This window comes from Nerophis ophidion, unplaced genomic scaffold, assembly GCF_033978795.1.
Source record: "Nerophis ophidion isolate RoL-2023_Sa unplaced genomic scaffold, RoL_Noph_v1.0 HiC_scaffold_67, whole genome shotgun sequence".
In the NCBI taxonomy this organism is placed as follows: domain Eukaryota; kingdom Metazoa; phylum Chordata; class Actinopteri; order Syngnathiformes; family Syngnathidae; genus Nerophis; species Nerophis ophidion.
This window is the reverse complement of record NW_026906989.1, coordinates 202,199-214,242: the sequence shown is the minus strand read 5'-3', so window position 1 is coordinate 214,242 and position 12,044 is coordinate 202,199. Positions and strand designations below refer to the sequence as shown.

General features: G+C 39.6%; 1 protein-coding gene across 3 annotated transcripts in view; it reads right to left on the bottom strand.

The window, feature by feature from the left end:
- The window catches only part of LOC133547135 (gastrula zinc finger protein XlCGF57.1-like), a 176,620-nt gene extending 172,217 nt beyond the window's left edge, over positions 1-4,403 (bottom strand). The window contains exons 1-2 of one of the 3 annotated variants that reach the window (XM_061892962.1): positions 4,331-4,403; positions 3,955-4,067 (exon numbers count right to left, since the gene is read on the bottom strand). Coding sequence is in view for 2 of the 3 variants with exons in the window: in XM_061892959.1 (XP_061748943.1) it covers positions 3,955-4,078 (124 nt within the window). In the remaining variant the exon portion in view is untranslated. Of the gene's footprint in view, positions 1-3,954; positions 4,307-4,330 lie in introns of those variants that run through there. The other 2 variants (XM_061892959.1, XM_061892960.1) reach the window with 2 other exon arrangements.
- Between the last annotated feature and the right edge of the window lie 7,641 nt (positions 4,404-12,044).

Below are 12,044 nucleotides of genomic sequence, written 5' to 3'. Positions count from 1 at the left end.
TCATCTTTAGAGACATGTCTGTTATAAAAGAAGCATGAGCACAGTCAACATGTTGGCCAAGAAAGATGACATCTGTTTTACTTTCATTTAGATAGTGTCACCACAGTTAAACTGGGAAGAAGTAATCAGATTACTGACTACGCCTTCAAAAGATAACTTGTTTACCTTATTAATATTAGTAAAGATGGATTAAATTAATTTAGTGCGTTTCCAGACACTCAAATTGCGTTACAGTGAGAACTGAGAAGGCATCATTCATGCAGTCCACACATTCAATCAAAATCAGAATCAGACAGACCGTATTCCCTTGAATTGCCGCCAGGTATATAGTATGTGCCTGCCTAGAATTACTGCCGGGTCAAACTCGTTTCGCAAACTAATTAGCGCATGCTTAGCATTACCGCCGGCTCAGGATTAATGCCGGGTCAAACTCGTTTCGCAAAATATTATTTTTATTAGCGCACGTCTAGAATTTCGGCCGGGTCAAACTCGTCACGTCACGAGTGACACTTCACCTGTCATCATTTTCAAAATGGAGGATGCTGATTTCAATAATTTGAAATGGCATAAAGGGTTTCACGGTGGAAGAGGGGTTAGTGCGTCTGCCTCACAATACGAAGTTCCTGCAGTCCTGGGTTCAAATCCAGGCTCGAGATCTTTCTGTGTGGAGTTTGCAAGTTCTCCCCGTGAATGCGTGGGTTCCCTCCGGGTACTCCGGCTTCCTCCCACTTCCAAAGACATGCACCTGGGGATAGGTTGATTGGCAACACTAAATGGTCCCTAGTGTGTGAATGTGAGTGTGAATGTTGTCTGTCTATCTGTGTTGGCCCTGCGATGAGGTGGCGACTTGTCCAGGGTGTACGCTGCCTTCCGCCCGATTGTAGCTGAGATAGGCGCCAGCGCCCCCCGCGACCCCGAAAGGGAATAAGCGATGGATGGATGAAATCGCATAAAGGGAAGACGATTAAGAGCTATTCAGTAGGATTTAAGGTCCAAGCTATTGAATACGCCAAAAAGAACACTAAGCAGCTATGTTTTATTAATATACCGTAGCTGCGTGTGTCAAATATGAGTCATTAAATGATTCCCGCCTCCTGGTGGTAGAGGGCGCTAGTGATCCCTCTTGCGACTACTCGGCTGCAGAAGAAGTGACAACAAGCAGCAAGAGTGAGCAGTGTGTGTTTATTTTTTCCTCTTGCTTGCACTTTTAACATGGAGGATTACATATCTAAAATAAAACAATTTTCTAAACCGGACTTTCAATCGAAGCAGGAGGTAATAAAGGAAGATCTCCATCGAGACAGTGAGACTTTTAAAACTGAAGAAAGGAAGACTTTTATGACCCGTGAGAACATTTTTACAACTCTTCTTCTCTGACCTTCCCAAAGTAATAATCCAATCAATAATCACTGAACTCAACAAAAAAAAGGCATATTATTTCAACAATCTGCGATGATGTAACGACTTGTCCAGGGTGTATGCCGCCTTCCGCCCGATTGTAGCTGAGATAGGCGCCACCGCCCCTCGCGACCCCACAAGGGAATAAGCGGTAGGAAATGGATGGATGGATGGATGGATTATTTCAACAATAACTTCCGGTGTCACAGAACTGGCTAATATAACAAAATCTGCTTTTCATTGCACAATATCAGGGAAATTAACATCAATGTAAGAGCAATGTTGTCATTCTTAGGAGAAGCAACATTTGTTAGGGAAAATAATGCCTTGCCGGTAAGGTCTATTCAGGTGTACTGGAGAGGACCCTAGGCCAGATAGTCGAACCTCGGATTCAGGAGGAACAGTGTGGTTTTCATCCTGGTCGTGGAACTGTGGACCAGCTTTATACTCTGGGCAGGGTCCTTGAGGGTGCATGGGAGTTTGCCCAACCAGTCTACATGTGTTTTGTGGGCTTGGAGAAGGCATTCGACCGTGTCCCCCGAGAAGTCCTGTGGGGAGTGCTCAGAGAGTATGGGGTGCCGGACTGTCTTATTGTGGCGGTCTGCTCCCTGTATGATCAGTGTCAGAGCTTGGTCCGCATTGCCGGCACTAAGTCGGACACATTTCCAGTGAGAGTTGGACTCCGCCAAGACTGCCCTTGGTTACCGATTCTGTTTTATGGATAGATTTTGTAGGCGCAGTCAGGGCGTTGAGGGGATCTGGTTTGGTGGCTGCAGGATTAGGTCTCTGCTTTTTGCAGATGATGTGGTCCTGATGGCTTCATCCGGCCAAGATCTTCAGCTCTCACTGGATCGGTTTGCAGCAGAGTGTGAAGCGACCGGAATGAGAATCAGCACCTCCAATTCCATGGTTCTCGTCCGGAAAAGGGTGGAGCGCCATCTCGGGGTTGGGGAGGAGATCTTTCCCCAAGTGGAGGAGTTCAAGTACCTAGGAGTCTTGTCCACGAGTGGGGGAAGAGTGGATCGTGAGATCGACAAGCGGATCGGTGCGGCGTCTTCAGTAATGCAGACGCTGTATCGATCAGTTGTGATGAAGAAGGAGCTGAGCCGGAAGGCAAAGCTCTCTTTATCGGTCGCTCAAAGGTCCATCCTTACTTATGGTCATGAGCTTTGGGTTATGACCGAAAGGACAAGATCTCGGGTACAAGCGGCCCAAATTAGTTTCTTCCACCGAGTGGCGGGGCTCTCCCTTAGAGAAAGGGTGAGAAGCTCTGTCATCCAGGAGGAACTCAAAGTAAAACCGCTGCTCCTCCACATGGAGAGGAGCCAGATGAGGTGGTTGGGGCATCTGGTCAGGATGCCACCCGAACGCCTCCCTCGGGAGGTGTTTAGGGCACGTCCGACCGGTAGGATGTCACGGAGAAGACCCAGGACACGTTGGGAAGACTATGTCTCCCGGCTGGCCCGGGAACGCCTCGGGATCCCCCGGGAGGAGTTGGATGAAGTGGCTGGGAAGAGGGAAGTCTGGGCTTCCCTGCTTAGGCTGCTGCCCCCAAGACCAGACCTCGGCTAAGCGGAAGAAGACAGATGGATGAAAAATGTGTTCTGGATCACTCATTCATCCTTTAAACACGCTGTCATTCAAAATAGCGACTAAACTACAAAGCTAAAGATGGCAAGGAAAATCCATACACCCACACCACATCTCATCTGCTTGTGTTGTTGTGAACGACATCATCAATGTTGGAATAATGTAAAAAAGGGACAATAGTTGCAAATTTCACCTCCACACATCGTTCTGAGTACAGCAGCACACTTCCCCTTCACAATAATAGGTTTGACTGTGTTAACAAAATAAAGGTTTAAAAAAAAAAGCACCTTAAACAAGCATAAAGAACTTATTGATGCATTTACACAATTATTATGCTTTGACCCAAAGTACGGGTCAAAATTGTCTAAAGATTTAATGCACAAATAAATGTGAGCCATTCTGCATTCAATTAACAAACTGGAAATAAAATAGCATTTGCCTTGGTGCTCTAAAATATGAACCCTCCATTAAGGCAACACTTGTCTTGACCTTTGATAATTGTTCTACATCCTGCGAACGGGCTGATGCTGTGGTGAAAGTGAGAAAATAAGTAAATATCAGGAAATGCAAATTTTAGCAAAAATGGCTGACAAACTTTTTAAAACCTGGTTAGAGATTGTTTGTAGTAAACCCAGAGATGATTGTGTGTTATAAAATGATGTTAGAATTACCTTTATTATTTGGGTTTAGGGGGCCATGTCATGGAGCTCGTCCACAGCACATCTCTGACTTGTTCCACCACTGACAGTTTATTGTACGAATGGACTGGGATGTGTAACTCATCTTTAGTAGTTACATTCCACAGAACACAGACAACCACGTGGTTGCAAGACCACGTTGCAAGTAGCAGACGGAATGCATCATCCTCACAAGACAACACAACTTATTATACACAATATATTGCAGAAAAGTGTTAAAAATTACATATAAAGTTGGTAAAGATGTGAGAGTAATAAGTAAACAAACCTGTTCTGTGTAACACAACTTGATGTTTCTTGAAAACAGCGTCCAGTAGTTGATGTTGTCGCTCCTTCTCCTCTTTTGTTGGACAAAGTTCCTGCTCATACTTTGCTATCCTTCTTTCGCACATTTTCACACAATCACAACACTTTACTCTCACACTTGATCTCTACTTAGCGACGTGTTGATAAATTCTGTCTTCTGTTAGCAGCTAACAAGCTAAGCTAACTAGCCAGCTAAGCTAACTAACAAGCAAAGATAGCACGAGAAGCGGCACAGTGCTTCTAGTGCATCAAGACCAATTTATCCTTAAATAAAGAATCACAGATGTATTTTATACGCCGTAAATATTATAAACTGGATAACAAATAATAAGACTGACTTATTAGCGTCCTGCACACTTCTTCCTCCTGTTCTGCTGTCTTCCGTTTACCCCGGAAGCTGGGAATGACGTCACAGCCGAGCGGACGAAGAGGTAGCTCTATATAATATATTGCCTGCTGTCACTGTTACCATGCTTTTCTTTTACGTAATATTTATTTGAATAACAATGTGATATAAACGAGTGTCTTGTTTTTTAAAAATAAATTCAAAGTATATCAAACAAAGCTTTAATGTTGGGGTTCAGTGGCGCCCCCGTGCGACATTCATTGCAATGACAAGAGTGAAAGTGCTACAAATTGTAGCGATATTACTGCCTGATTTATTTAAATTTACCCTTCCACGTGTTTTTATTATTGTTCAATTTTACTCCTGGATAATCTATTTTATACAAAACATTAATAAAACATTGAAATATCACAGAACGTGACGTCTAAGGAGCTCCTTTGTAAAAAGTACAGGAAGTGACGTAAATTCACGCATGCGTGGATCGATCGTGTCGTGAATTTATATACATTTTTAAAAAGTATGAAACATTTGCGCTCATAAACAAAAGTCTCTCTCTTAAAGTGAAATCCAAACCCTCAAATTGTGTTAATGATTTCAATTTATTCATTCAGTCTTGGAAGATTTGTGCAAAATAGAAAAACACATTATTATATTGGAATATATTAAGTCGTTTTAAAAAAGCGCATTTAAGCACAAGTGTATCATTTAATTATTTACATTTTATTTTAATCTTACTGGAATGGTCTCTCATATTTACTTTTGCTTTCTTTAACGGGTATTGTTTGTAAGAGGATTGGATTTAATGTGATGTTTTTTATATTGCTGAGTAAAATATTGAAAAAACATTGACTCGTATTGTATTGAAAGTACCTTAATGTGTCTAAACATTGTTTATGTATGTTTAATTGTTCAATAACAAAATAAAATAAATACTCAGAAGTAGAACTGGCTAGCAATTAAACTCTTATATTAACATAAATAATGTTGAAGTTTTATTACATGACATTATACAAATATGTATATTAAGTATAATTTGAATAGTTGGCAAGTAAACAAAATGCATTTGCCATACCTAATTGTATTATATCAATTATAACTCAACCGCACACATTACAACATGTATTCACACTTTGCTGTGTGAAAATATTTTACATAAACTTAAATTCAATTATAATAATCATTATAATGTAATAGGCTATATAACAATGTGTGTTCTGGATCTAAATTAATTCATGGAAAATAAAGAGTTAAACAATTAATATTTTTTTGTGAGGTGGCATCTTTTTCACCTGGAAACTTATCTCCTTAAGTGTGCAAATAAAGTCTTACGTATTACTTGTATTACATTTGAATAGAACCTTATTGAGCATATTAACAAGATTATGTTAGAAAATGTGCCGAGTATGAAAAATGTCATTTTGAATTTGTGTACAGGATGTAGAATGACTATGATCTCGACCCAACATGGCTGACGGAAACCAAAATGTAGTAGGCCTAGTGGTTAGAGATTAGTTTTAACATTTAGCGCTCAGATTTAGATTCAGCTGTGATGAGGTAGCGACTTGTCCAGGGTCTACCCCGCCTTGGATGGATGGATGGATTTAAATTCAGATTTAAGATTTATGTTTAGATTTAACATGAAGCGCTCTCATTTAGATAGAGATGTACATTTAAAATTTAGATTTAACATTTAGACTTAGATTGAAAATTTAGCACAAACATTTAGATAATTTAGTTTTAAGATCTAGGTTTAGATTTAAGATTTAGATTTAGTTTTAACATTTAACGCTCACGTTTACAAACCCAGTTTCCATATGAGTTGGGAAATGGCGTTAGATGTAAATATAAACAGAATACAATGATTTGAAAATCATTTTCAACCCATATTCAGTTGAATATGCTACAAAGACAACATATTTGATGTTCAAACTGATAAACTTTATTTTTTTGCAAATAATCATTAACTTTAGAATTTGATGCCAGCAACACGTGACAAAGAAGTTGGGAAAGGTGGCAATAAATACTGATAAAGTTGAAGAATGCTCATCACATTACTTTTTATTCATGTATGTATGTAGAAGTGTCTGGTTGCATCAGCTCCGCTGCTTTAATATTCTTTCATGTCCTTTGTGTTCTTTGATGTTTGATGTTTCCCTCCACATGTAAGAGGGATGTGTACTATGTGTGCTATGGCTATGAGTTGTTTTTTTCCCCTTTGGCCTCAGTCTGGACCCCCTCTCCAGAGGCCCAGGCTTAGACCCATTTATTTTATTGTATTTCATTTTATTTTATTTTAATCTTTAATTTTTTTCTCCCATTCCCCCCCACTTTTTTTATAAAGGGTGCCGGAAGTCGGCAGACCCGTCAGTGATCCTGTTCTGTCTCCCTGTAATGTTTGTCTGATCTTGAATGGGATTGTGCTGAAAATTTTTTATTTTCCTGAAGGAACTCTCCTGAGGGAATAAATAAAGTACTATCTATCTATCTATCCATCTATCCATCTATCCATCTATCTATCTATCTATCTATCTATCTATCTATCTATCTATCTATCTATCTATCTATCTATCTATCTATCTATCCATCTATCCATCTATCTATCTATCTATCTATCTATCTATCTATCTATCTATCTATCTATCCATCTATCCATCTATCTATCTATCTATCTATCTATCTATCTATCTATCTATCCATCCATCCATCCATCATCCATCCATCCATCCATCCATCCATCCATCCATCCATCCATCCATCCATCCATCCATCCATCCATCCATCCATCCATCCATCTATCTATCTATCTATCTATCTGTCTGTCTGTCTGTCTGTCTGTCTGTCTGTCTGTCTCTCTGTCTATCAAACACTTATTTGGAACATCCCACAGGTGTGCAAGCTAATTGGGGACAGGTAGGTTCCATGATTGGATATAAAAACAGCTTCCCAAAAAATGCTCAGTCTTTCACAAGAAAGGATGGGGCGAGGTACACCCCTTTGTCCACAACTGCGTGAGCAAATAGTCAAACAGTTTAAGAACAACATTTCTCAAAGTGCAATTCAATAAATTCAGGGATTTCAACATCTAGGCTCCATAATATCATCAAAAGGTTCAGAGAATGTGGAGAAATCACTCCACGTAAGCGGCATGGCCGGAAACCAACATTGAATGACCGTGACCTTCAATCCCTCATACGGCACTGTATCAAAAACCGACATCAAGCTCTAAAGGATATCACCACATGGGCTCAGGAACACTTCAGAAAACCACTGTCACTAAACACAGTTTGTCGCTACATCTGTAAGTGCAAGTTAAAGCTCTACTATGCAAAGCGAAAGCCATTTATCAACAACATCCAGAAATGCCACCGGCTTCTCTGGGCCTGAGATCATCTAAGATGGACTGATGCAGAGTGGAAAAGTGTTCTGTGGTGTGATAAGTCCACATTTCAAATTGTTTTCGGAAATATTCAACATCGTGTCATCCGGACCAAAAGGGAAGCGAACCATCCAGACTGTTATCGAAGCAAAGTTGAAAAGCCAGCATCTGTGAAGGTATGGGGGTGCATTAGTGCCCAAGACATGGGTAACTTACACATCTGTGAAGGCACCATTAATATTGAACGGTACATACAGGTTTCAGAACATATGCTGCCATTTAAGCGCCGTCTTTTTCATGGACGCCCCTGCTTATTTCAGCAAGACAATACCAAGCCACATTCAGCACGTGTTACAACAGTGTGGCTACTCAGTGGCCTAGAGGTTAGAGTGTTCGCCCTGAGATGGGTAGGTCGTGAGTTCAAACCCCGGCCAAGTCATACCAAAGACTATAAAAATGGGACCGGTTACCTCCCTGCTTGGCACTCAGCATTAAGGGGTTGGAATTGGGGGTTAAATCACCAAAAATGATTCCCGGGCGCGGCACCACTGCTGCCCACTGCTCTCCTCACCTCCCAGGGGGTGATCAAGGGTGATGGGTCAAATGCAGAGAATAATTTCGCCACACCTAGTGTGTGTGTGACAGTCATTGGTACTTTAACTTTACTTTACTTTAGCAGGTATGTTAAAACCAGACATGGACTGTAGTTGAAATAAACATTGTTGAAACATATTGTTACATTCTACAATAATGTTGTGTACAAATAATCATGAAAGGTACATTACATCATTGTTATCCTGTCATCACAAATGTTCTAAGTGTCATGGATTATCTACTAATAGGTTATATCAATTGACAGTTATTTGTTTACTAAACAGTACCAATTAACAGTTATATTACTCGGCAGATGATTTTAAATGACACAATTTTATTCTTTTTTTCAGTCCCCAAAACTCAACACTGGAGTGGAATCCGTGGAACATGATCATCATCAAAAAATATTGTTTTTCATGAGACACACAAATCATTGTGATGTATGCAATACCTGGAGATGGCAAGATGTTGAAAATCTTCAAAATCATCCTAAATGTTGAACTTTTATACAAACAGAATAAATATTACATGCATTAAAACTCAAACACTACACAAGTTAAACCTCTAAAAGGATTTTTTTTATTCAGATTGTGTTTTCTATGATCTTATATAGTTACACAGCCAGCAAAACAGGTAGAATATGCACTATTGACTTCTTCTCAATAGCAAGCCACAGCTTATGGGGAGCACAGTGAACATTGATGGAAGGCATACACTCGGCCTGAAGGAAACAAAACTGCCTTTCATTGCTGATAGGATTGTAGAACAATTGTTCCGCCTCAAGCACCTGTCGCCGCACATACAGAAGTGCGCCCCTTTGGAAAGGCTTTCCTTCAAATGATTCTAATTACAGCATATCATCGTTTTTACTTCTTTACTTTTTCTTATTTACTGTATTTTCTGTGGAACAAAAAAAAATCATAACTTGAAAGTTTCCATTCTTCCAAAAGCAAAAGAGTTCATTTAAGAAAAAAAACGGAATAGACCACTTAAAATATTTTTTAGGATGTTGTTTTGCAATTGAAGACAATACCTGTTCGTTCTGTGATAGGGAAACAAAATAAACAGTTTATTTTATGAATGTATGCAAAGTAAATGTTCATTATTGGATTTTGCCTTACACTCCGAAATTTGATTGATATTGATATTGTTTTTGGGATGTTAAAAAAACAAAACAGAAAAAGTAACAAATGTTTAAAACACAAAAATGGGATTTTTTTTAAAATCCAAAATGTATTTTCTAAAAACAAAACCATCCTTCCACAGACAATTTAGTCATTTTCTTTCACTTTCACATTGCATAAAGGTCTGGGGACATACATATAAAACAATCACAACACAATCATCATATTACAAAAGAGAGTAAAAAAGATAATTAATAAAATGGATTATAGAGACCCAACAAATGGTTTAAAAAGTTACAAATTTTAAAATTGTATAAAAGACAACTGTTCAAATGATGTATAAAGTAAATAATAATATGCTTCCTGAAGTGGTCCAGAAGATGTTTCAGATGTGAACCAGTACATATGTATATCATATAAAGGTGCTAATCTATGGGATTATTAACAATTGGAAATAAAAATATGCAACACTTCAATATTTTTTTCCCAAGATGGCGCTGCTGTAGTGGCTGCTGTTGGCAGGATCTCTGTGCTCTTGTGTCATCCTTTTGTGTTTCTCTCTTCTTTTCACGTGTTATTATATTTTTTTGCCTTTTGGTCCGGGACCCTTTGGGACTGTGTGACAAGGGGTGCCACTTTCGTGACCTTTGCGGTGCTTTTTTTGTGGACTTCTGGATCTGCCTCCCGGGAGCCTTTTGGCCATAGAGACCAGCTGCTGGGTCTCTGCCACTCCGGAGTCAGTTTGGAAGGACAGGAGGAGATGCAGATGAAGAGACAGGACTGCGGAGCTAGCTCTGAGTGCCGGGACGGACAAGCTTTATAGTGTCTTGGCTGAATGAGCAGGTGTCGGACACCTCAGTCTCCTTGCACACATCCTCACTCATCCATGCGGACTGGACATTGGCCGAGAGTTGGTTGGCGGCTCTCTTGGTTGCTTTGTTGGGTCTGCTCCCGTCTCTGGCCATGCTCCCTCCTCCCCAGCAGACGATGGCGTGGAACACCACAGAGGCCACCACAGTGTATATGTTTATTTTACTTTTTATTCATAGCTGTATGTAGAAGTGTCTGGTTGTATCTGCTGCTTTAATGTCTTTCATGTCCTTTGTGTTCTTTGATGTTTCCCTCTTACACACATGTGAGAGGGATGTGTACTATGGCTATGAGTTTTTTTTTTCCCTTGGCCTCAGTCTGGACACCCTCTCCAGGGCTCAGTCTTAGATAGAATTTTTTGTTATTTTATTTTAATCTTCTATTTTTTTCTCCCATTCCCCCCTTGTTTACCTGTATCTCACCTTTTTTGTAAGGGGCGCTGGAAGCCGGCAGACCCGTCAGCGATCCTGTTCTGTCTCCCTGTAATGTTTGTCTGATCTTGAATGGGATTGTACGGAAAATGTTTATTTTCCTGAAGGAACTCTCCTGAAGGAATAAATAAAGTACTATCTAATCTATCTAAAACAGAATAAAATAAGTGTAAAATTGTCTGATGAATATATATACACACATAAAATGTTTATTGTATTTAAAAGGTATTTTACTGTTTACTCTCACCTTTTCAAATTAGTTTGTTTCAATTTTAATAAAAGTACACAATGTTGCATATTAATGCATGTAATGGACTGAAAAAAAAAGAGTGCATAAATATAGAAGCATGTTAACAAGATTGTTAGACAAACAACAATGTCACACATGTTATATGTGCTGATGTTGTTAGAAAGTCAAAATGAAAGTCTGGACAGTTTATTTCAAATCCTGCAGTTTCATTTGCTGCTGCTGTTCTCACCAGCACACTTGTGTTTCTTACACTGGTACTTAGAAGACAATCTTTCACCACACACACTGCAACTCAACACTTTCTCTCCTGGGTGTCTTCTCATGTGTGCTACAAGGTCTGATCGGTCACAAAAGCTTCTCTTGCATATTCAACAGGAATGTGATTTTTCACCAGTGTGTGTTCTCATGTGTACTTTCAAATATAGACTTTGTGTAAAACATTTACCACAGATTGAACAGGAAAAAGGTTTTTCACCAGTGTGTGTTCTCATGTGTCTTTTCAAACTCTGACTTTCTGTAAAACCTTTACCACAGGTTGAACAGGAAAAAGGTTTTTCACCAGTGTGTGTTCTCATGTGTACCTTCAAATTGATACTTTGTGTAAAACCTTTACTACAGAGTGAACAAGAAAAAGGTTTTTCTCTAGTGTGTGTTCTAATATGTCTTTTCAAACTCTGACTTTGTGTAAAACCTTTACCACAGGTTGAACAGGAAAAACGTTTTTCTCCAGTGTGTGTTCTCATGTGTCTTTTCAGACTATGACGGTATTTAAAAGTTTTGTGAGAGTGAGAAGATGTGAAGTGAGTGTTGTCAGTGTGACATGTCTTATCATCTTTAGAGTCTTCATCATCAGTGTCAGGAGAGTGTGACGTTGTGTCCTCACTATCTGATAGTGGAGCTAAGAGCTTGTCTGCTTGTGATCCTCCACAGTGGTCTCCATCAGCTTCTGTTGTCATGTGTTGTGTTGAGCTGCTGCTTGGAGGCTCCCCCCCTCCCCTCTCCTCACTTTCACCTTTCACCTCATCATCTTCACTCTTCACAGGGACACCAGTCACTGGGAA